Below are 24745 nucleotides of genomic sequence, written 5' to 3' on the forward strand. Positions count from 1 at the left end.
CCCCCGCAGGCGCCGCGCCGAGAGCCCGACCGGGGCAGGTGCGGCCGCCTGGCGGTTCCCTCCGTTCTCGGCGGGGCCCGGCCTCCGCGGGCCGCTGGGGTGGCGCCGCTCTGCCGCGGCCCGAGTTAAACGCGAGATTCCCCCCCGGCCAGACCCAGAGCACCGAACCGGCCCCCGGGCTGCACCCCTCTCCCCGGTCCTTCCCGCCCTCCCCGGGCCCGCCGCGGTCGGAGGGTGCCCCCTGGCGGCGGGCGGCGCCGCCGCTCCCGGTGCCCGCTCCGGCTGGCGGGTCGCGGCCGCCCCGGCTCCAAGATGGCGCAGGCGATCTTCGAGGCGCTGGAAGGTAACGGGGCCGCCGCGCCGGGCCCGGGCGGGACTGTGCTGGGCCGACGGCACGGGGATGCGCCTCTCCTCGTTCTCTCCCCCCCAACCCCGGCCCAGCGTCGCCGCACCGTGCTGCCGCCGCCGCGGGGGGCGAGGGGCCGCGAGGCCTGGCCCGGTGCAGAGCGAGGGGCTGCCAGCAGCTCGGGGCCGCGCCCCGCACCCCTCCGTTCCTCTTCTCTCTCCCCGCCGCCACCGGCGGCGGCGCGCACCGGTGCGGCCCCGGGGCCGGCGGGTGGCGGGGGGGCGGGGCGCGACCGCAGCGGGCATCCCCTGCCCGGAGCCCAGGGCTCCTCTGGCCCTCCCCGGTTCCCTCGGGCACCCCTGTCACCTCCCGGCCTTGTGCCACGGGGCATCCCCGCACCGCCCGTCTCAGTGCTCTGTGCACCGGGCAGCCCCCGTTAGCCCGGTGTCCCGGGGCACCGTGTCGCCTCCCTGCCCTTGTGCCCCCCCACCCCGGGGCATCCCGTCGCTTCTCTGTGCCGGGCAACTCGGGGCACCCCATCGCCTCCCTGCCCCTGTGCCTGGCACCCTGAGGCACCCTATTGCCTCCCTGTCCCCGTGCTCTGTACGCTGGGGCACCCCATCACTTCCCCGCCCCTTTTCCCGGCACATTGGGACACCCTATCGCCACCCTGCTCCTGTGTCCCCCACCCCAGTGTACCCCATTGCCTCCCTGCCCCTGTGCCTGGCACACTGGGGCACTCCCATCACCTCTGTGCCCAGTAAATGGGATTGCCGATCCCCAGGGCATCCCTGTTGCTCCCCATCTCTGTGCCCAGCACACTGGGACACCACCATGCAGCAGGACACCCTCATGCTCTGCGTGCTGGGGTCCCCCCATCCTCCCCACATGCCAGGGCTCACGCTGCCAGCCCTGGCCTCACTGATGTGCCCATGCACCCTGCCGGGGACAGTCCCTGGGTTGATTCTCACCCCTGTGTGCATGGGTTAGTGTGGGGGCTTTGCATGGCACATTCCCTGGGACATGAGCAGGGTGCTCTGGGACAGCCAGGGCAGTGCCCGGCTCCTGTCTGCTGTGCGGGGGAACGGTCACACTCGTGTTCATCTCAATTCTGCGTTGGGACACTAGTAGGAGGGGGCTGCCCGAGGGGAACTCTTGGATATGCTAAGCTGTGTCAGTCTGACACTCAGCTCAGGGTCAGCCCCTTGGGAGAAAAAGTATTTCACAAGGCATTTCTTTCCTAAATTGGATTACACACATATTTTCCTTTCCATGAGGGAACACCACCGACTGGAAGGCCTTGCATCAGGATCATCACTTTGCAAACAGCACCTGCGATTGCAGCGGCAGAAAGAAGAGCAAAGAAGAAATATTTCTATTTTGTCAGGTTACTTGGTGCATTTGACAGCACTCTGTGTATAATCAGTTTCCCTATTTCCTCTTTGCAATCAGCTCCTATTGTGTGGGTTTCCTCACAGAATTCAGGAGAGCAAAACATTTTAGCAAATTAAGGAAAAAAAGCGTGTTTTTTTTTTTTTTTAAGCCCACAATAATTGGCAGCTTTTAGTAGCTGAGCTTGTTTGTTTTGTCTTGTTGATTCGATTACAAGTCGATGGTGACTTGGCGTTCGTGTGTGGTGCTGAGAGCAGCCGTGTCCCCAGTGGGTGCTGTGGGGCAGAGGGGCATTTTCGCCTGTCACTAAAGCACCCGGTGCCTCTGTCAGCAGAAAAAAGACTTATTGCATGAAAATCAGGGCATGAGGGAAAAGTAGCACCTGGGTGAAATGGACAGTCTTGTTTCCATCTCTAAACTGAGAGAAACTTGAGAAGGGGGGGGGGGGAAAAAAAGCACAAATCAGTGGTCTTGTACTTTTTTCCTGGCTTCCCCAAACCTCCTGCCATGAAGAGAGAAAAGCTAGCTTTTTTTTAGGTGTCATGACTGTGAAGAACATCCTGCTGGCTGCAATCAGTGCAGGATGGATCCAGAGCTTTCTCCTGGAGTCCGTGGATGGCCATGAGTGGCATCCGTGTAACCAACCAAGTAACTCTGCCTGCTTGCCTTCATGGCTTACTAAACCTTGAACTTGGTGATTTCCCTCTGTTAAGTGTGGCGTTGTTCATTTACTTGTGAAACTGCAGGGACAGCGTGGGCATTTGCACCAATTGCCAAATGAATGAAGAGCAACGTATTTCTGTTGTCCTCGCCCATGTTTCTCCAGCAGAAGGCTGAATGCCACACCAACCTTGCTGCTGCATCGTTGTCACCTGTCCTTGGGTCTTTGCTTCTTTTTAAGCTTCTTCCTGCTAGTGGGATCAAGGCAATCATCTGGCTGTTTTACTTGGAAGATCTGGCTACGGGAAACCCAGTTTTGCAGTGCTGGGCACACCAAGTGTGACATTCCTGATGCAAGCTGTTCTTAATTATCCCCATAATATACTAAACCTGAATTTTTGATCCCCCTTTTTTGTCCTGCTAGCTTACTTCTGCTGAAGAATGGCTGCTCCGTTTCACTCCCTGGTTTAGATGTGCCAACCAGAGCCTGCAGTGCTGCCTTTGCAGTTGACCAGGAGGTTATTTGTAGAAAAGGAGGTTTATTTTAAAGCAGGGGTTCTGTCAGTGTGAGCAGATCCACCCAGGAGTGCTCCAGCGGTGTTCTGCTGGCAGGGCTGTCCTGCGGGGCTGGTTGCAGCTCTCCGCGCGAGCGAAGGCTTGCGGAACTGGACCTGCAGCTTTGCTGTGTCTCCGTGTGATTTATGTGAAAGGGTTCCCATAGGCACAGTGGTAATTTTATGGTAGCATGGGAACTATTGTGATCTGCTGCTTTCCAGTAGCTACTTGTGCCCTCTGCTCCCCAGCAGCTGCAGAACGGTGCTCTCCTCTCTCCCAGGGGCATGTACAGCGTTTGCCACCTCTTCTTGGTGAAATAATGAAAAAGCTGTTCATGGGGTCATCGTGTTATTTGCTTCACACTAGAGATGCAGGAGAAATGAGTATTTAGAGTATCTTTAAAGTGCTGTGGATTATGTGGGCTCTCCCTGTTGGGAAAGTAATGTCCTGGTTGCACAGGAGAAATTTTAAAAGGACAAGAGGAATTTGCAATGAGAAGATGAGGTGGTTGCTCCTGCTGTGCTGTTCCTTTATGCTGTGATCTGTTACGGTGTTTCACTGTCTTTCCTGGTGCTGTTTGCTGAGCGACTTCTCCTCAGGAACTGTCTCACCTCACTGCTTGGAAATGATCAGACCAATAGATTTTATTGTGGCACGTAATTCTGAGTTCAGAGCTTTACAGTTTTGTTTTGAAAAGATCTTGAAGAAACGTGAAAAGCAACCTAGGAACCCACCACATTTATTTTCTCCCTTAATCCACAAAGTAAAAAATACAACCCCGGCATGCCATGCCACTTCTTCTATTCATGTGTTCCTTGTCATAAAGGAATGGTAGGGAGGAGTGGTGCATAAAATCCACCCCTTTTCACAATTTTTTCCATAATCAGATTGTTCTATGTGTCTTTACATCTGATTTCTAAAAAGAAAGAGTGTGTTGGGCTTGATCCGCATGCTGCTGACCAGGTTGTTTCCCTAGAGGAGCAGTCCGCATCTCCGGTATTTATCTGGAATATTTTACAATATTTTAGCTGTAGCAAAAAATATTTGTGCCAAAGCAAGTGAGCTGATTCTGACAACAAATCTGGCTGGGTGTGTGTGCTCTCGTGGAGACCCAAGGGAAATGGAAATGAGAGAGAGCGACCAGCATCTCTTGCTTGAGGGAAGCCTGTGAAGAAGCACAGTCCTGGGAGTGAGGGGTGCCATGATCCTGCTCTCCTGGCATGTCTCAATACTAGGATGGCAGCTGGTGGCTGAGCAGGTCCCCCCAAAGCATCTCTCCCAGGAACCCGTACTTAATATCTCCTTCTTAAAGCTGCACCTAAATCCTCCTGTTCTTCATAGCCCTGTGTCTGATCAGATCTGGGAACGCTGGTCCTGAAAACAGAGAGGCATTTCCAACCCTGCTGCTGAGACAGAGCTGCTGCACTCCGAGGGTTTTGTCTTTGGCGAGCTCAGTGCTTGTCTGTGCTGTATCACAGTGTGTCCCCAGAGACACCCACCCCGGCTGCTGGCCCCTGACATCCCAAATATCTACTTCTTAGCTCTTCTGATACCCACAGTTTGTGAGCATCCTTCCTCTCGGCAGCAAATACCTGAAACCAAGCCCTCTTTTGGCTTTCCTTCCCTTTCTTCCCTTTTTTTATATGAAAGGAGTGGATGGAGACAGGTGGGAGTGTTGCTTTAGTTGATAGTTAATGCTGTGGAGTAGAGGGAGATGAGAAGGTGACAGTGGCTCTGTGGGAGAAGACAGCAGCAGCTGACAAGCGGCTTCCCTCCACCACTCGAGTGAGATCCCAGTGCCTGAGTGTTCCATGTTTGGGCTGTGCTTGATTTCCCATCCGTGCTTGTGTCTCCTTTCAGGAATGGATAATCAGACAGTGCTGGCTGTGCAGTCCTTACTGGATGGTCAAGGAGGTGTGACAGATCCATCTGCTCAAAATGTCAACTCTTCTACTGCCATCCAGTCCATGGGTGAGTCCTGGTAGCACTGGGAGAGAGAGAAGAGGGGCAGGGACTGCAGATTTCTTCATACAGTGTGCACTTTTGACGATTGTAACAGCCGGTAGAGCGGCTGTACATGTAGGGTGCTGCTACGGGTGTTGTGAGCCCTCAGCAGAACTAGGCAGCGCAGGAAGGAGGAGACTAAGTGCCCAAGTGAGCAGAGATGCTTTTGGAGATAGTCATGACAATAGACTTGACCACGCATTTCCAATAAAGGCATGAAGGGAAGGAGCGGGCGCTAGTGCTTGTTACTGTTCAAGTTTTTTATTTAATGAGCCATTCCTTATCCTGGGGATGTACAACTACTCCAGTCATTGAGTATCTCATCCGTGTGAATAAATATGGGAACTGGTCATTGGTGTGCACATGAACACTCATAGGGCTTGACTAGGACTTGCTGGGTGGATACAGAGTTCTCCCCTGCAGAAGTTATAGCCTGTGTCCCCAGAAACATTCTGCTTCAGGCTGTGAATCAGACAGGAGGTGCAGCCTTGTGAGTCCAACTGGATCAAGTGCAAAATGGTGCATACTTATGTGGTTTGCTAATGCTGCAAATTTAATTTAGGACATGGTAACTGGGTTGTCTTATTTCTGCTTCTAACGTCAAGCAGAGGCATCAGAAACCAGCAGTCTTGTGGGGAGGTGGCTTCCAGACACAAGCTGCCATTGACTCTGTGCCCTGATCCAAGTTACTTCTCTTCCATTGTGCAACCTGCGTAATAAAATCTGCCTCAGCCAGTATAACACAGGTGCTTTGGAAGAAGCTGTTTTGACTAAAAGCAGAGGGTGCTACAGGAGCAAGGCTGGGTTGGTTGTTTATGTCTCTGGGATGAGAAGACAGACAACAGGATAAAGTTTGCCACAGGGAGACAGTGGGTTTCATATATAGGAGCAGGGCTGAGATGGGCTCGGTCGCATCAGTTGGCTTTAGGGAGAGCTTGGGATTGGGGAGGAGGGACAGTTTGGCCCTTGCAGCTGATATCTCATGATGATGATGTCCTTGAGGTGTTCAGATCCAAAAAGTGTCTGTTTTTCTACGGCTGTGGTTGTTAGGTGTAGCATTGGGGAATGCAGAAGAAAGCCTGGAGCAGTGATCTGGTCCTCTTAATTGCAGATGACGAAGACGTGTTCCTCTGTGGCAAGTGTAAGAAGCAGTTCAACTCTCTGCCTGCCTTCATGACCCACAAGAGAGAGCAGTGCCAGGGAAACACCCCTTCCCTCTCCACGGTCTCGCTGGCCACCAACAGTGTGTACACCCCCTCCATCACATCGGTGCAGCAGGCTCCGAGCGCCAGCCGGCAGGTACCATGCTGCGGGCAGAGGCTCTACTGCTCTGTCACCATGGTTTTGGGAGTGGGGGGGACCTCTGGGTGGTGCTTTTAGATCCAGGGGTGCCTCATGACTGACCTCTCTTCTAAAAGGCTCAGTTGTGGTCCTCTTGGCTTTTGACCTCATGGTTAAAGCTGCCTGGTCCACTGCAGTGAGGTGTCCTCCAGCAGGAGTGTCTGATAGCCCTTTTTTCAGGACAGGAGGGGTTTCGTATTGTATCTGTGCTACAGCCAGACTTTGGTTCTGCTGAAGAACCTCAGTGTCACAGCCTGGGTGCACGCTCCGTGGCGCTCAGGGTGGAACAGCTCTTGTTCTTCCCTGGGCTGTGGTCTGGGTCGTGGGCAGAAGAGGAGGGCAATGTCTGGCAGCTTCATCCCTGCATCTCTCCTCTCAGTCTCCAGCAGATAAGCCCATGTAATGCGGTGTGATGAGCTTTAAGGGAATATTCTCTCTGGAGTAACTCTCCTTCCCAACAGACTTCTGAGGAGCCAGTCCCTTGTGCCTGACATGTACTGTGCCTTCAATCATGATGGTTTCTGAAGTGCATTCAAACCAACTGCTTTTTTTAAGTTAACATAGGGACAGTGGATGGTCCTGCAAACACAGGTTGTTTCCACATGGAAAATGGGACAGCCTCCCTACCCTCCTAGAATCCAACTCCAGTCTGAAGAGATGAGCCTGACGTTCACCATCTGCAGAGAGAGCAGCCTCCCTCAGTTCTCCACCTTTCCAAGCTAGGGGAAGCGCCCAGGGAAGGCCTGAACTTGTCTGTGACAAGTTTGTCCTGTGGATCTTGTTTAATAACCCCTGATTTGAATTGTAGGCAGTAGCCACTTTCCCGAGCCGCTGTGATATTTTTTTACCTCCTTTTCTGAAGAAGGTTTCTGAGCTGCCTTATTGTTACAGCTAGAAACTACCACGGACTCAGTAGGAAGCTGTAGATAATTACTGCAGCTCATCTGCTGACCAGAGGCTGTGAAAGCAGGGACTCTGAGGTTCGGTAAAAAGCAGTGTCATCATTTTTTGTTTGTTGTTTTGTCCTGTTGCTGGTCAACAATGCATGCTTTTTTTTGTCTTTTAGCAAATTTCTACATATATCACTGTTCCCCCATCACCTTTGATTCAGACCCTGGTGCAGGGGAACATCTTAGTTAGCGATGAGGTGCTGATGTCGGCCATGTCTGCTTTTACATCCTTGGACCAGCCCATGCCGACAGTGCAGCCCCCGGTACAGGTAAGGGGCACGTGTGGGCCTGGAGAGTCCCACTGCATGGGGCCGTGCTTGCACAGCAGGAGAGTCCAGGCGGTTGATTGGACTCCCGAGAGCTGCTTCAATGCTGAATCCTGGGCACCTTCCCGATGTGCCGGCCAGGCTCGGGAAGGAGTGATGGATAAATGACAGGATAGCTCCAGGGCTCCATCTCTCCTGGTGTCCTTGTTGCTAGATGCCCAAATGTTTGTAACGTGGTCTCTCCAGCTTTTTGTTGAGCCCCTGTATAATGGTTGGCTTCCAAAGCCCTTGTCAATTTGCCCCATGGATCTCTTTCCTCCTGGGATGGCTGTTTTGGGCTCCCCACAGGGTTGACCAGGCTGGATACATTTTCCGTCCTCTGAAAATATTCTTTGTAACAGAAGGATTAAAAGCTTTAAAAACAAAGCAAAAAAAGCAGTGGGGTTTTGGAGGAGAGGATGTCTACTGACAGGTCACACCTACCCTCTGCAAGCCAGCACAGTCTGGTCCAGCCTGGCAGTTGAGCAGTGCTGCATTGTGTCAAGACATTGGTGTCGTTTTGAATCGGGATTGGGAACATGTTTGAGGGAGCAGCCTCTCTGACTCGTCGCTGCTAGAGCAGTGCTTCATTTTCAACGTCTTGTCTGTCTGTCTCTCCCTGTTCTGGTTTTAGAGCAGCTTGAGTATGCACGCTGGGGCTGGATACCTCTCCCAGCCTCCCCCGCCTCCACCTCCCCCACCGCCACCCCCTCCTCAGCCTCCGCCGCCTCCCCCCCCGAGCCTGGGGGCTCCAGGGCAGCCCAGTGCCGGTGGCAGCGGGGTGGTTGAAGTGTACAGTGCACCTGCTCCTATGGCACCAAACAGCACGGTGGAGATCCAGACGCTGGGGATGCAGCCCTATCCGCCCATGGAGGTAAGGCCAGGGGCTCTCCACAGGGACTCTGTCCTCCTGGGCCTCTTCTAATGCGGGACTAGGAATGTGGAATTAGAGTCTAGGAAGATGTGGTAGGTTATTTGACAATGCTTATTTCCTATAGGAGAAGGTACTGAACAGAAGGGTGTTGGAAAGATGGCAGGGATTCTGAGAACAAGAAAAACGGTTAAGAGGGTCGGAGCACTTGGTGAGGCTTGAGGAGAGGGAGCTTATGACCCAGAAGGGTGCGGAGCATCAACCTGTGCTCTGCAGGCTTAAGTGGAGAGAAAAAATTTAATCTGAATATCAATAAGCAAGCTTGACAAGGCAGCTTCTCCTAAAGAGAGGCACAGGCAGGGGTGGATTTACCGGTGGGTCAGCTGTTACAGTGTTCAAGTTAGCATTGCTATTCACAATGAAAACTACGGGGTGTTAACAAGTTTGTCGTCCTTCTCTTTGTAGCTGGCACCTGATCTGAAAGTGTCAGTAGTCAGAAATGGATGGGGATGTTGGATACTTAGTGCTGTGTATTAATTTATCAGGGTGTTCAACAGAAATGCCCTCAAACCGTGTCACCCCAGACTGATGCCTCTGTCTTTTTCTTTAAGTGTCCTTTTCCAATATTTCTAATCATAAACAGCTGTGCTTTGCCACCTGGAGATCTCTTGTGCTTTCCTTCTCTTGTGCAGTCCTGCTGGGGCAGGCAGCAGGGTCGGGAGATCCCTGCCTTCAGGGGTGGTGTGGAGCCCAACAGCGCCAGTGGTGATTGTTCTGGTTACCTGCACAGATGGATGAGAAACTCTTCTAGGCATAAGGCATAGATAAGGGATTAGATGGCTCTCTCACAGTGTTTCTTTGCTGGCCTGTTTCTGCTGTAATAACTCCTGGATACTTTGTGATGTTCAGTGAGAGAGTTTCATGCCGTGCAGGGTGTTAGTTTTAGTTAAAGACACATTGTTGGACTGGTGAAGCAGAAATTTGACCCAGTTTGGCAGAAGGCAGAAAACTCGGCCAGACTAACGGCCTGGAATGGCAAGCGGAGATGGACGTTAGGGCGCAGTATGGCTCTGTGTAGCAAACCTGTTTCCTCTGATAAATTGTGCTCTTGCAGGTACCGAGCCAGTGCGTGGAAAGTCCTGTGTACCCTTCTCCTGTGTACAGCCCTGGGAAGCAGGGGTTCAAGTCCAAGAGCACCAGCACTCCCACACCTTTGACCAGTGCAGGAGGAGGTGGTGTGGTTGGTTTTGATTCCACCTCCGCTGCCAAAAATCGTCGCTGCAAAAACGAGAGTGGGCTGCAGGAGGGTAAGCATCCTTATAGCATGTGCCCTGCATTAACCTGTAGGCCAGCGTTCTTATCCCATAGCGAACTGTTGAGCCACAGGCTTTCCAGGCCCCATGGGATGGCTTTGGCTGTGTGTGCAGCTGCCAAGGAGAAACATGATGCCCTGCATGAAGCTACCAAGAGCAGGTTGAAGTATGGATGTGCTTCTTGTCTGTCACCTCTGAGTGCATGTGAAAGGACTGTCACTGTGCTACTGCGTGGGCGAGCTATATCTGCTGCAGCTACGTGCTTATTGGATCACACCTGAAATGGGGAGATCCTGCAAGGTGTTAGAGCTTGGTCCCTTTTAACCCAAGGAAGACTGCCCAGCCGCAAGGCTGGTGGGCTAGATGTGGTCTGGCCCTGAAGACCCTCTTCTCGAGGGCCCAGCTGCCCCATCCCTGCTGTGTGTTTCAATAGCTATGAAGAAAACACGCCTGTCTCCAGGTGAGGCAGGACCAGGGTGTGCCCCATTACAGGTTGGAGGAGTGTCAGATCATCGCTGGCCAGCCTGCCCATTGCTGGTGTGATGCAAGCGCACGATCTGAGTGACAAGGGAGGTCCCAGGCTTGAGGTGGAGGAGTGCCACCTGGCCTTCCTCCCAGGAACACCGGGCCTCTGGAGTTAGAACCATACAGATGATAGGGTTTAACGTCATTTGCAGAGGTGTGAATGATCATGCAGGCTGCAGCTCTCAGTCCAGAATTTCCTAGAGCAGCCCATGGTTCTGCTGTGTTCCATTGGTTTATACTCCGTTATAGTAGATAGAAGATGTGACTGACTGATCTTCTGGATGGGAGGAATATGCATGTGCTCTGGCTGATGGCTGACCTTGGTGAGTTCATTGGAGACAGACAGAACTGGGGCCCTTCCTCTCACTAATCCCTTGTCTTTTCCCAATGCCCAGCATGCCTTTAAAGTAGGTGCTGGAAGGGTCTCCGGAGTGGTTAATGTCTGGAGAGAATGCCCTGCCCCTCCACTGCTTTCCTCCTCAGTACTTCTAGAGTTAGCTCAGGCTACGTTAAATATATATTTGTGCCCGTAACCTCTCCCCAGTCTGGCCAGGCAGATCTTACCCTTTCATAAGACCTTTATTCTTGGTCCTGAGTAGACCCGTCTTGGGGCAAGTGCCCTGTGGTGCAGGGGGGGAGAGGGCTGTGCCACATGATCTCATTCCTGTGTGCATTTTTGCTCTTTCAGGCAAACCCAAGTCCCCCAAGCTGAAATGCACTTACTGTGACAAGGCCTTTACCAAGAACTTCGACCTGCAGCAGCACATCAGAAGGTAATGGTGCCACTAGCCCAGACACATCAGGGTGGCTGGGGGAGAGATGGGCACAGCCCTGCTGAGGGAGTCTGCACAGTCCAGTAGACCTTGCTTTTGTCATGTCCCAGAATCTGTGCTGTGCTGGGAGGAGATCCTTCATCCCCCTTCCTCTGGGACACCTTCTCCCCAGTGGCTGGGGTGAAGGTTGAATCATGGATGTAATCTTGCTGATTATGGGTTGGGACTGGAGACTTATTTTCCTTGCTGATGAGACCTTGAAAGCCAAACCTGTTGTCACCTGATCACTGGAGCAGCAGATCTCCGCTGCTTGCCTCTGCCCTTTCCTTTTCTCTCTCTCCCTAGCAAGCTGCAGCCTTTGTGTTTGCCTGTGTTAGCAAACTGTAAGCCAAGCTCCGTGTCTATATAGAGAGCTCTTATAAGAGAGCTCTTCTCTGGCAGGAGGAATCTGCCGGACTTGGGACAGATGAGAAGGAATAAGTGGTGGTTTTGCTCCCTTTCCCAGCCTCCATATGTTAGAGTCCACTGTTCCTCTGGAAGCAGAAGGGCAGGGTAGAAAGACCTTTCTGCTGCGAACAGGGGAGAGCAAATTCAGGGAGATCCAGGGGGCTGCAAGCTAGATGAGATATGTGTGGAGGGGAAGGAGGGATAACAGGGAAGAAAAGGAATGTACACCTGAGAAAGTGATGGGGTCCCCGAGGTCCATGTGAAAACCCTGACAGTGAATGCTGCAGAGCTGTTTTCCTCTCCCACTTCTTCCTTTGATCTCTTGTCATCCCCAGACCCTGTTTTGTCTGTGCACCAGGCTTGTTTCCCCAGGCCTCTCACAGTCCATTTTCTCGAGTTAATCAGGTCTCAAAGCCCTTGATTGGCTGGTCCTGGTGCTGATCTGCCAAGCCGAGTGCCTAGCACAGTCCTACAGCAGCCACCCCACCATGGTCCATGCCTGGGGGCTGCCTCCTCTCTCTGCCAGCTGCTGATATGGTGCCTTCTGCCTTCAGTCACACAGGCGAGAAGCCCTTCCAGTGCATCGTGTGTGGCCGAGCCTTTGCCCAGAAGTCCAATGTGAAGAAGCACATGCAAACCCATAAAGTGTGGCCTCCAGGGCTGGGGTGCACCATCTCCCGCAACTCCATCACGGTGCAGGTCATGGCCTTGAACCCCAACCAGCAGGAGGACGAGGAGAACACAGGTTTGCTGCCTGGGGATGCCACGTGCTAGGGACAGAGCAGCGGTATGAGGAGTCTGCGTGTCCCTGCACCTCCACACAGGGAGAGAGGGGAGGCAGGAGCTGTGTGTGCTGTTTGCGTTCCTCCCATGGGGAGCACACACTAGAGAAGTGAGTCATGTTTGCTAGATTTCTGCTGGTAGGTCTGTCCTTGGGGTGCCCCCAGCCATGGTGGGTTCAGGAGACAGCGGCTTCAAACGCTGTGCTAGTATGTGGATGAGGACAGAGTGAGGTGTCTTCCCCCTTCTCCCTCCCTGGCAGGTGCAGCTTTGGCAGCTCTGGACAAGCCGGTGGTTTCACATAGCCCAGTGCTCTGTCTTGTTTGCAATGTGCAAGTCATGCCTGGACTTGGTCTGGCCCCGATGGCCAACTGAAAATACTTGAGGCAGAGAAGGGCTCCTTGCTGGCAGACTGTGTCTGGATACTCTTTCAGCTGGTGGCCTCAGTCCCAGTTAGGGAGGGGAGCGAACACAGTGACAATGTCATGTCTAGGACAAGGCCCCACTGTAGCTGCTCCATGCAGACATCATGGACTGTGTGCTACTGGCTGGATCTTACCTCCCATCTCCCACCAGAGATGGGAGTAAATCTGGTTCCAGTTCCCTGGCAGGGATCCTGATCTGCTGACTGCTCCACAGGGCACAATTAGGTCCCTGGGAAAAGAGAATGGGTCAAGGAGAGGAAGATGGAGTAGTCAGAGCCCTTGATAATCTGTAGACAAACTTACAACTACCCTGTTAGAGTGTGAGATTCATCTGATCTAAAGAGTCTGTCTTTGAAAGGAAGGAAGAGCCTGGCCCCAGAGCCAGGCCTGATGTGTCTCAACAGCATGGCGCTTGCATAGCAGCTTTGAGAACTGTCTCATGGCAGGTGGTGACTTTGTCTCTCCCTTTCTCCAGGTTTGACTCAGCCCTCGAGGAACCCTGCAGAACCACCCCAAGACATGAGCCCCTTGGACGAGAGCGAGACAGGAAAACTGGAAGCCAAGCAGGTTGTCTTGATTGATAGCTCTTACCAGTGCCAGTTCTGCCCCAGCAAATTCAACACCTATTTCCAGCTCAAATCGCACATGACACAGCACAAGAATGAGCAGGTAGGGACAGAGGGTGCCCTGTGTTGGTGGTGAGGTAGGGACGGGCTTCATATAGTGCACTGGTTCTTGGGGTCTGTCCGGAGCCTCTTGCTCTATAAAGTTGCCAGTGCTTCACATGCAGCTCGGCTCTCTGCGTCTCTGGGTTGCAGCTGTGTGGTCTAGGTGGCTTTGAAAAGCTCTGCTGCCTCCACCCTGCTGAGTGAGAAGTCAGCTGAGCAGGTTTGGGTAGCTAGAGAAAAAAAAAAGAAGTGAAGTCCAAAGTTTTCAGTGTAGGTGGCAGCTCTCAGGTCATGGGACAGTCACTGCTGGGGTGTTGTGGTCTCATCCACTTGAGTGGTTTTGGGTGCTGACACCAGCACCCCTTTCTCACACCTTGTTTTCTTAGGGGAGTGCCCTGACAAATCTGCATTTGCACAATGTTCAACTCCCGGCAGGTTCTGCTGTTGTCTTCACCTGGAGCTGTCAGCCACATTTTGATGCTGAGCTGCTCTGCACTGTGCTTTAAAGACCCTTCCTCTGAGGAAGGCAGCAGAGGAAGGGGATGTTTTATCACCACATTGTGTCCTGCTGCAGTCCAGGGCAGGGTTTCACTGCTGTGTCCTAACGGAATGCTAACGGCGCCACGGGCATGGTGGGATGCTCTGGGAACTGCAGTGCTGCTTTGTTCATAACATCAGCTCAGCTGTTCTCCAGCACAGTGGGTCAAGGGGCAGTGGACCCGTTCTGGAAATGACCCAGTGGCAATGAATTCCAAAGAGGAAGGCCATTCTCTCTGTTGGTAGAGGATTTTCCCTGTTTGTTTCTGTGGTGTGCCGCTCCAGTCACTCTCTCTTCTTGGCTCAGGTGTACAAGTGTGTGGTGAAGACCTGCGCTCAGACCTTCCAAAAACTGGAGTCCTTCCTCGAGCACATCAAGAGCCACCAGGAGGAGCTGAGTTATCGCTGCCACCTCTGTAGCAAGGACTTCCCCTCCCTGTACGAGCTGGGCGTCCACCAGTACTCCCACAGCCTGCTGCCCCAGCACAGCCCCAAGAAGGATGTGGCCGTGTACAAGTACAGTAGCAATCGGTGCTCACAAGGCTTGTAGGAGTGAGTGGGTGCAGAGTGTGTTTGGCTGAGAACGGTGGGGACATTAGAGGGAAGAAGTGGCCGTGTCTTCAGTGGCCATGGTTCTTTTGGGTAAATGGAGGGCCTCTCCACCAGGCTGCTAGGGCAAAGCACTTTGAACGCAAGGAACCTTTTAGAAAGACAGTGAAAGGCTGGGATCAGTGATGTGGGAAGATCCCATTGCTGCAAATCCTCTTATCACCAGTCAAGAATGAGATGGGCACAACTGAACCTGTGCTGGGCTGGGGAAGAGACCCAAGGAAGCGCCTTCCCGGCCTGTTTTCTGTGATTCTTAAACACCTGCAGCAAAGGGAGTGCAGGTCGTAGAAGCTGTGCCCAGGTAAAATGAGTTATTTCTCCTACCCCTTTGCTGCGAAGGGGTTTATTACCTGGGGAAATCTTTCTATTAGTGTAGAGGGGAAGAGCGAGGAGTTACGCAAAGAGCTCTCTGGAGCTTTTGAAATGGCTGTAGAGACATGTAGGAAGAATAGGAAGCCCAGAGAATACTGAAGTCGGCTGGGAGCTTCATGGAATAAATAATCTGCTACTTCTTGCATTGACCATAATTTCTAGTTATCCTTGCGCTGTGGAGCTTTATCCTACAGCTTGCCAGTGGGAATCTTTGAGATGAGAGCCCTGCTTATGTTTGAGGAGGTTTTAGCCTGATCTAAGGAAAAGGGACTTCACAGCAGATACACGATGTGAGCGTCTCTGTATTCACTGTCGATGGTGCATGTGCCCATTGCCCATTATCAGTCAGCTTTGGCAGAGGTCTCCGGCAGAAATCCTGCCAGGCTGTGTGAGAGCAGGTGAGTTAGGTGGAGAGAGCCCAGGTGGTGTGAGAGTGGTGGTGGCATGAGCTAAAGCTTTGTCAGATGCTGGAGACCCCACACGGGAGCCTGTTGCCTTGTGGCTGCCCCAGCCATGGGTAACGCTGTTGCTGTGGTGTAACCCCACTTTCAGCTCCCTCACTGGGAGCTGCTGTCTTTGTGCAATGAAGGTGGAAGGAAGCGTTTTAAGTAAGATGAAGTCGTTACTTAGGGCTTGTCTCCATGAGGAAGCAATGTGGAATATGTGCTCGGGTCCCCGGGTGCTCCCATGGGTGTCTGTGTGGAAGAGCACTAGCAACTTAAAGGCTTCCCCACCCAGCTCCCCCGCATCTCCCCCTCATGAAGGGTGCTAAGCGTGAGTGTGATCTGGCCATGTGGGTTGCTGATGTTTTGGAGCACCTGGGTGGTGGTGTTACTGTCTGTGCCAAACTGACCCTGTCAAAAATCGACCTGGAAGGTGGCTGGTGAATGGGTTGGGCAGCCCCGCCTGGGTATGGGGTTGGATGGCTGCAGCCTTGTTCACAGACTCTGTCCTTTCTCTCCGCATGCAGATGTGTGAAGTGTGTAAATAAGTACTCCACCCCGGAAGCCCTGGAGCACCATCTGCAGACAGCAACGCACAACTTTCCCTGCCCTCACTGCCAGAAGGTGAGTGGGTGACTGCTGCCTGAGCCAGTTGTGGACGTGTAGCTACGGCTCTGAGGGGGCAGGAACCCTTGGCTCCCTTTCCCCTCCCTTCCTACCTCAGTACGGACTGGCAGGCTCACGAGGTGCTTTTCAGAGGGGCAGAGGTGATTTGCTCCCCTGGCCTCCAGCTCTCCAACCTCATGCAGAGCATGTTCCTCCCTGCTGGCTTTTCTCCTGGGTCCTGTTTGCTGAACAGAATTTGTCAGGGGAGCTCCCTTAGTCTCACGACAGCACTCCTTACTGCCAGGACTGCACACTCTGCGCTGCTGTCCATATTTCATAAAAGCAAGTGTATCAGGAGGAGCGAGGCTGGTTTTGTGAAGTCTTAGAGTGGTGGCAGTGTCTTTGACCCACCATGCCTGCCTGCCTCTGGCTGGAAGGTTGCGCAGGAAAAGCCCTAGGTTCTGAGGGAGCTCCTACAGCTCTGTTGCTGTCCTCATCTCCTACCACCACAGAATTCTCCAGGTTCCCCCTCATTCCCCTCTTTTGGATGAGTGCTCTGTGTCCTTGGCAAAGAGAAGCCTGTCTGAGTGATGTGACTGGCACTGGAACGATGCCTGGGTAGGTTTTGGCTGGAAACAATCTCTTCAACACAGCCCCTGAAGGGATTTGAGGGGCAGAACTCGGTGGGATTTGAATTCTAATAAATTATTTTTGAAATCCAGACTAAAATTTGGACCCTTGCTCCTCTGTTTATAGCAAAGGAAATGAAAATCCTGCAGTGGGGGCAGGGACAATCTCAAAGGAGTGACCACTCTGTACTGAGGTAGCTCGGGAAGGGGAAACACTGTCCTGCCATGGTTAGTAACCCGTCTTTCTCTACCTGTCTTCTCTCTGCTTCCCCCAGCAGGTGACAGATGCCTTTCTGAGCCTGGGTGGGACTTTCAGCATGCAGTATAGGGCTTTGAAAGCCCATTGTCTGCAGCAGTGTTTTTTACTTCTGTTTGTATTCTTACTAATATTGCTGTTTTCTGGAGATGCAAGAGCACAGTCCTGGGTACCAGAACTCCTGCCGCTCCTGTGCTCCCATCAGATGTGTGCTTGCAGCATCCTCATTAGGAATTCACTGAGCTTGGGAATTTCCAGTGTCCCCATTAGCGAAAGGAACCACTCATGCTGGCTTTATAAAAACCATGAATGGGAGCCTTTGGTAATAGATGATCAGGAAGCACAAATGGAAGTTAATGCTGTGGGAAGGTAGTAACCACTGGTCCTTGCCCAGCCCATCCTATTGCTGGTTCCAGTGGGAAACTGGGCATCCATCTGGGATGCTGGTCCTCAGCAATATGGTGTTAGAAAATTTAGCAGCAAGGTTTCAGCTTACGTGTTTCTTAAGGATAAAAACATTTGTGGGTTTTTTTTGTTTGTTTGTTTGTTTTTTTCTAAAGCTCTATCTGTATTTTCCTTATGCATACCAAAGGTTTCCTCAGTACGTCCTTTCCAAGAAAGCAGTCACCGTGAGCTTTCTATACCAGCCACGTGTCCTGTGCCCATGCAGGTTCAGTGATGTCCCTTGTGTGCTGCTGGCTCTTAGCCTTGTTTTTGTGTGTTCACAGGTGTTCCCCTGCGAGAGGTACCTGCGCCGCCACATCCCCACGCATGGCGGGGGCAGCAAGTTCAAGTGCCAGATCTGCAAGAAGTTCTTTCGCCGGGAGCACTACCTCAAGCTGCATGCCCACATCCACTCGGGTACGGGCTCCCTTGGCACCACATGCTCACTGTCTCCGTATCACAGTCCTTGCTGCACTGTAGTGCCCTGGCTGTTTTCCTGATAACCAGAGTAACAGAGTTGCCTGTATGAGTCATTCGTAGTAACATGAGTTTTGGGAAAAGTATGGTTTTGGTTCAGCCTCATGCACCACTTAGAAGTGGGGCACAGAAGTGGCTTCCCCACTGCCCGCGCTTACAGAAGCTAAGGAAGCTGGCCCTGGAGAGCAGGAACAGTGCAGTGTGGATTATATCCACCCATTTATCAGTCAGGCAGGGTAGGGAAGCTTTGGAAGTTTATAGAGAAGCAGAGGGTGGCACTGCTGCCAGAGCGCATCCTGTATGTGACTAGAGCAGCCCTGTGTGACTGGACTCTCCCTGACTCTTGGTCTTTTTTTTATCCAGGTGAAAAGCCCTTTAAGTGCTCAGTGTGCGATGCAGCTTTCAATCGGAAAGACAAACTCAAGCGACATATGCTGATCCATGAGCCTTTTAAGAAATATAAATGTCCCTTCTCGTACGTAGCATGTCTCCATTGTGGTGGCATTCTTAATGGGGTTGGGATGGGGTTTGGCATGGAAGGAGTGTCTCCTGCAGGTACCCTAGGGTACATGTGTGGCATTTACCAATCCACTGCTGCTTGGGGAGGCAGGAGTGCTGTGTGCTGTTGACTGGGAGCCCAGGAATAACAGTTCTTTGTCATTGACGTGGTGTCGGGACACATCATTTCATCTCGGTTCATCAAGACCTGTAAAATAATGCCTGCCTTCAAGGGGTTGCCTCTGGGGAGCACTGGGGAAGAGAAGTATTATTTGACCTCAAAGCCCAGGGTTACCTGAATGATGGGCTCTCCCCGACTGCTGTATCTCAAAAAGCACTTGGCAACATAGGAGCTAATGTATGAGCCAGAGAAGCCCAGGTTTATAAGGTGCATTCCCAAAGCCATGGCATAGCCATGGGCCTTCTGAGATAGCCAAGGCTGACTGGCTTCTCCCTGCTTCAACCACCTTGTAGCTCTTTCCAAAGTATTTCTGTCTCCAGCTGGGATCTTGAACCTGCTGCTTTTAGGAGCATTCACAGGGAGACGCAGACCATGTGTAGTCCAGCAGAAGCCCCGTGTCCCTGTAGCAACTTGTTTCTTTCTTGCCCCTCTCCGTAAGGGCCGAAACAGTCAAGCGCCTACTGAGACTGCACCGTGGGACCCATCTGGGTGCTGCTAAGGCGAAGGGTTGTGGATCTCTTTGTGGTCCAGGATCTGTGTATACATCAATCCTCAGTTGATGCATGCTGCTCAGTAGCATTTGTTGTTGTTACAGAAACCACACGGGCTGCAATAAAGAGTTCAACAGGCCTGACAAGCTGAAGGCTCACATACTGTCCCATTCGGGTAAGTGCAGCTCTGCCCTTGCTGCTAGTGATTGGGAATGAAGTGGCTGGGATTTGCTGTGGTGCTGCAGGAGCACGTTACAGGAGGAGAAAGACTGAGAAATGAGAGAGCAAACTGTGAAAGTGCTTCTGCTTTATACCCCCAGAAGCGCAAGGTGTTCCTTACACATGCTTTCCCTGCGGTGTCCCTCCACCCACTGCTCAGGTAACACAGCTACCCTGTAGTTTCCTGTGGGAGAATTTTCCACTGCCTGTGATACAGTGTTTCCCAGATATAGGGCTAAATTCTTAATATAATTTATTAGCTTTAGATTTTTTTATATCGGTTGCTGCAGGCCTATTTAAGTGAGCTTGCATTTACAGCTGTGTCTGAGCTTTGGTCTGTTTTCTACGGCGATATAAATCCGTAGGCAGGGCCTGCTGGCGAGATGCAGAAGCGGAGCTGGATTACTCATTGTGTTTGCTACCAAATGAATATACGGAGTGCTCTGTCCACTCCTCCTCAATACCATCTCACATTCAAAAGGAGATCTCTTGGGATTTGATTCCCTCTCTCTGTGTTCCAAAAATGATGCTCCCACTCCTAATAAAGACAAATTATTTATTCCCATGCCCTAGGGAACATTCTGACTTCTGTCTCTTGGGGTAAAACTGAATGTCTTTTCTCGTGCCTGTCATGTCCAAAACCCTGCAGAGCGCGAACAGATGGGACTGTGCTGGCAGTGCAATGGAAGGTTAGTTTCAGACCGCACACTCCCATACTTGGGAGGAAAAAAAAAGTGAAAATTTTTTTTATTTAGAAATACCCTTGAAAAAAATTAGAGTTTAAGATTGTTTTGCATTTTCTTCACAATTACCTGACTCTCTTTCTAGTCATATTTTCGTCCTCTTATTTGAGGTAAGAACTATTGTTTCAGCCCTTCATAAACACAGGCATTCAAGGTGTAGCCACTCACTCTTTTCTGACTGCAAATTTGCCTGTCACAACGCCTCTCCCTTTTATTGGGGAGCATCTCCTTGGCAGAGGAGATGAAGCTGTCATTCAGTCCCTCGGTGCGGTGCAGGTTTTCCTGAAGATCTGCATTAGGATGCAAGGTCTCTAACTGAACTCTCTCTCCTCCGATGCTCTGTGCAGGGATGAAGATCCACAAGTGCCAGTACTGTAACAAGTCCTTCAGCCGACGAGCCCACATGATGGAGCATCAGCGTTCGCACACCGGCAACTACAAATACCGCTGCCCCACCTGCAGCAAAGGCTTCACGCGCCACAAGTACATGAAGGACCACAAGTGCCGGCTGGGCTCACCCAAGGACAAAGACCTGCAGCTCAGGAAGCCCCAGAAGAAGCGGGTGGCGCGGGGGCGCAAGGCGGGCCTTTGCCTCCCCAACCAGCTGGGTCTGGCAGAGCTGAAGGACGGTGCTGCTGGGGAAAGCCCCCCCGAAGGTGGCTCTAACAAAGAACCGTTCCAGGAGTCGGATGCAGTCCTGTCCATCGTGGTTGGTGGGTCGGGAGCTGCTGACTCGGACCTTGTTGTTCCTGGGCAGCCCAACAGCATTGCGTCCAATTTGTCCCTGGCGGAACTGCAGACTGCCTCAGACGGCCCCTGCACCATGCTGGCTGTCCCTGTTTACATCCAAACCACAGAGTGATAATGCGTAGAGCCACTGTGTGGCTGAGGGCTGCTGCTGGGGCTGTCAGACTCGGTGCTGAAATTTATCCTAGTGAAAAAGACCAAAGCTCTTGTGGGAAGGTAGATGGATATGGGAGAGAATGGCTTTCATCTCCACTTGTTCTTCCCATCCTTGGGCAGAGGACTGCTTGGAAGCCACCAACGGCTACAAGGCACTGAAGAGAATGGCTCCATTATTTCTTGCCCCACTGCATCACTGGTCAGCCTGGGGCAAGAAGAACTTAAGATCCCTGAATCAGGGTAAGAAGGAGCATGCAAACTTGCAACAAACAGAGCTGCTCAAATCAGGTGGCTTTGCAAATCACAGCCTGTCCCATCTGTGGTTTTTCTGGCCTAAAAGCTGTATTGCCCAGTATTTGGGTGGCCCTTCCGAGAGCAAACAATTGATCCTTCCTAGTGGAAGCAAGTTCATCCTGAGATCCTTTGGGAACACTGTTCAGAAATACCCTGATAGACTTATCTCTGGTATCTTTCTCCCCTCCGTCTCTATCAGTAGAAAGATCACCTTGTCTGTACTACATGTGTTATAAACACCATGGACCTCCTGTGCCGTGTGGAGTTGGTGGGTGGGAGCATGTGTGTGTGTTGGCTCTTCTCTCTGGTTGGTATTCCTTCCACAGTATGTGTTCTTTCCATGTTTTTTCTCCATATCCGAGGATCTCCAAGTGCCTTAGACATCAATCCTTGTGACAGTTAAACATGACCCCTTCGGTGTCCAGTGAGGGAGACTAAGGCCTGGGTGAAGTGACGTGTGCAGGGTCACACAGGAAACCTGTGATGTTCCTTGAGCCCATTTTCTAGCCCCAGCTGTGGGCTGGGTGCTGCAGGGTACTTCCGTGTGCTTCTCTGTCAGCTGCTTCCCAGCCTGTGCATTCCCTTAGCTCAGTTCTGTGGGCCGGTTATTATAGTTTCAGTGGGTCACTGGCAGGAGGGAGTTGGTGTGGTTAGGTAGCAAGAAATTCTGGGGTGACTGAGGCAATTTCTGTTATCCCCTTGGCTTCTCCTTTCTGATTTCCCAAGTAGGAGTCCCAAAGCCAGCACCAGAGCACCAAACCCAGGAACTGAAAATTACCATTGTGCAATGTTGGTAAAGGAGGTTGCTGTGCTCTCCCGTGCTTTCTTCCTGCTCCATGTGTAGGCCAGCCAAGCTGAGCTTTCCCTGGGAAATTTGTGTGATGAGCTGGTAAGTTGTCTGTAGATGCAAAATGCTGCATTTCCAGGCTGTTTCTCTGGGGGTGGTGCAGTCAGTCCTGGGTGCCAAAACTCTGGCTGTGTAGTCCCCTGCCTTGCCATCTGGGAAATGGTGGGTGTTTCTGGCCGCTGGAGCTGTCAGCCCAGCATTACTGGTCTGACTGGCCTGATCCTGACGCCTGCCTGCAAACTGCCTGCGCTCCAGCCCATTGCTTGACCTCAAGGTGCTCCTCCTGTCTCCTTGTGGTATATTCTGCTCAAATCTTAAAAATAGCAGCTTACAGAGACAGCGTGCTGGTGCCGTGCCCATCATGGTATCTCCTCCTGGTGGCATGTGCTCCCAGACTGCCCCCAATCTAATGACGGGTTACACTGTCACCCCTGGAAGCCTGTCACACAGTCCCTGTCAGGATGGGTCCTGCCACCAGTTCACTTTGCTTACTCACTTTCCCGACTCACTTTTTGCCCATTTCCCTTTTTTGTGATGCTTCTGTACTTCCTGCTGTGGGTGGGTGTTAGGAACCGGAGCAGAGGGTTTACGAGAGGAGGCTGGGAGAAGGGGGGGTTGTTGAGGCTTGAGAAGAGGTTAAGGGGAGAAGATGGAGCCAGACTCTTCAGAGGTGCACAGGGGTGGGACGAGAGCCAACTGGGACATGTTGGAACATGGCAACTTCTGACTCAGTATAAAGAAAAGAAATTTCTACCGAGGAGGTGGTCAAAGGAAGTGGGGCACAGAGAGGCCATGAGATCTCTAAATTCAACAGGGCATCCCGCTCTGAGGGGAAGCGCTTGGGAGGAGGCAGCTGGGCCCGAGACCTCCAGCTGGTCCTGCCTACTTACATGATTCTGTCCTTCTGTGAAACGTCTTGTCTGCTTTGAAGGGCAGAGTTTATTTGCCCCAGTGTTTGTTTTAAACACATGGCTCTCGCAGAAACGGAAGAGTATCAGGAAATAGTTTTCTAAATATACTTTCCCTATTTTCCTCCCCTCTGTACCCACATTGTACGGTGTCATTATGTGGTCTCTGGTGCTTGCTGCAGTGCTGTAGTCGGGTCTATTTTGAGGTGAAGATGTGTGGGTGCAGCACTCCTCCAGCTCAGGGGCACTGTCTGGAGGCCTGGCCCTTCCTTTCTGGCCCCTGCCTTCCACCAGCCCTGTGCACCGGCCAGCCAGTCTAAATGAGATGCTAGAAGCTGGTTTCCACTGGCTACGCTGGGTGTAATTCAAGGGGTGGAAGCAGAGTCACAAAACAGCCTTGAATGTGACTGGGGGACATAAGGGCTGGGAGATGCCACACTGTTTGCTTGATACGTGTTTGATATGTGCAGAAGCGTTGAACTGAAACAAGTTTTATCTTGAACATGATGTTTGTCCTCTTAGAGTAAACCTCAGATCGATGAGGTGTAAGATAATATAATAGAGGTCCCCGCTGAGAAGCGAGGCCGGGCTGGCTGGTTGTGCAGCTCTTGCCTTTGGAAGCTCTGCAGATGCGAGTCTGACGGATGCTGCACCCCAGGGGGACTGGCAGAGGAAAGGATGGGCGGCCGCCAGCAAGCGTGGTGGCCCCTGTGCCCCGCTTCCCAGCTGGGCTAGCTGCACTGGAGCAACAGCAGGTCCTGCAGAGCTGCTCCTGGAGCCTCACTGCCCTTTCTGTGGAAAGGAAAAATAAATGCCATTATTTAAAATAACAACAACAAAAAAACCCCTCTCTTCTGTAGCCATACTGCTTGCAGATTAAATTTTGCCGTGGAAGGAAATGTCACAGGAAGGAGAACTTAATTACCAGACTAAATGCTGTCACTGAGACATGGTGAGTTACCTGTGGTCGTCGGTACTATTCAGTACATGGGGACCAGTTGTGCGGGGAAAGTGCCTCAGCACAGCAGGCCACGAACTTCAGAAACCCTCTCTTTCTTGCCCCAGTCTTGTCCAGCTGCTTAAACTCCTCCGCAAACCTGGAGTCAGTTGTCTACAAGCTCTTCTATTTCCTGCTGGCCAAAAGGGACGAATTCTACTCGGAATTTCCCCATTTCTGTAGCAGGGACGTGCCCGCTGTTCAGCTGCAGTGTGGGTTGAGGCAGATGTGAGCTGCTCCGGTCACTGATTTTGTCCCAGCATCTTTCTGCAGGACCGGTTCCATCCTGTGCCCTGTGTACGATTGTTCTCTTGAGAAAACCACTGTCAAAACATCTTGGCATTTTTTGGAAGTTCCCTGGAGTACCCCAGGCCAGAGCCATCCCCTGGGAGAACCGGAGCCGATACTGGATCAGAACAAAGGTCTGTGGTGACGCTTCTGACAGCAGGTGTCTAGGTGAGAGTAAGAAAAGGTAAAAGCTCTGCCTGCCCTTGGAACTCTTCCGGCCTCTGATATCATCAGCTGGGGAGGCTTTCCTGCCTTGGGAGTGATTTCTGTCATCCTCTGTGGATTTTTCTTGTGTATTTTTTAATCTCTTTTCTGCCATTACAATGTTAACAAGGTAGAATGAGGCAGGATCCATTACACAGCCTTGTCGCTAAACTCCCGCCTTGTACCTCAGGAGGCTGCCCTGAATTATGTTACCCAGCACACTGCTTTCTCCTACTTGCTGAGGCCATGAAAAGGCTCTCTTGCCCTATAAGCAGTTGTTTGCTTCATTTTTCCTCTTTGCCACTTGGTGTGTATGTCCCGGCCTGTTTTACAGAGCACTGAGTAGTCCAGCCCTGCTCAAAAGCAATGATGAATTTTCTTGGGTGATTTCCAGCGGTAAACACTACTATTGTCTGAGGCTGTTATTAACTTGTTTTCACACCA

At 52.0% G+C, this 24745-nt stretch overlaps 1 protein-coding gene across 5 annotated transcripts; it reads left to right on the forward strand.

Moving 5' to 3' along the window:
- Window positions 1-157: 157 nt before the first annotated feature.
- ZNF341 (zinc finger protein 341) lies at window positions 158-23629 on the forward strand. Of its 5 annotated transcripts, none has more exons than XM_074604794.1 (15): window positions 158-343; window positions 4814-4924; window positions 6069-6256; window positions 7365-7517; window positions 8188-8427; window positions 9539-9731; window positions 10951-11035; window positions 12037-12227; window positions 13163-13356; window positions 14200-14408; window positions 15844-15940; window positions 17536-17668; window positions 18092-18203; window positions 19003-19073; window positions 20208-23629. In XM_074604794.1, the coding sequence occupies exons 1-15, from the start codon at window positions 313-315 to the stop codon at window positions 20720-20722; spliced, it is 2523 nt and encodes an 840-aa protein (XP_074460895.1). In that variant the 5' UTR covers window positions 158-312; the 3' UTR covers window positions 20723-23629. The 5 variants fall into 5 exon arrangements, with proteins under 5 accessions (XP_074460895.1, XP_074460896.1, XP_074460894.1 ...); XM_074604795.1 differs by lacking the exon at window positions 158-343 and adding an exon at window positions 1427-1733; XM_074604793.1 differs by lacking the exon at window positions 158-343 and adding an exon at window positions 19691-19806 and having other exon boundaries at window positions 4634-4924; window positions 20208-20331.
- The last annotated feature ends 1116 nt before the right edge of the window (window positions 23630-24745 follow it).

The sequence above is a fragment of the Larus michahellis genome, chromosome 12, assembly GCF_964199755.1.
Source record: "Larus michahellis chromosome 12, bLarMic1.1, whole genome shotgun sequence".
In the NCBI taxonomy this organism is placed as follows: Eukaryota; Metazoa; Chordata; class Aves; order Charadriiformes; family Laridae; genus Larus; species Larus michahellis.

What these genes read in the sequence shown, in the direction of transcription:
- ZNF341 (XM_074604795.1), top strand. Translation starts at nt 1,508, where the DNA reads ATGCTAAGCTGTGTCAGTCTGACACTCAGCTCAGGGTCAGCCCCTTGG. An exon ending in AGCCCTATCCGCCCATGGAG is followed by an intron (nt 8,428 to 9,538) that starts GTAAGGCCAGGG and finishes GTGCTCTTGCAG; the next exon opens with GTACCGAGCCAGTGCGTGGA. An exon ending in CCTGCCCTCACTGCCAGAAG is followed by an intron (nt 15,941 to 17,535) that starts GTGAGTGGGTGA and finishes GTGTGTTCACAG; the next exon opens with GTGTTCCCCTGCGAGAGGTA.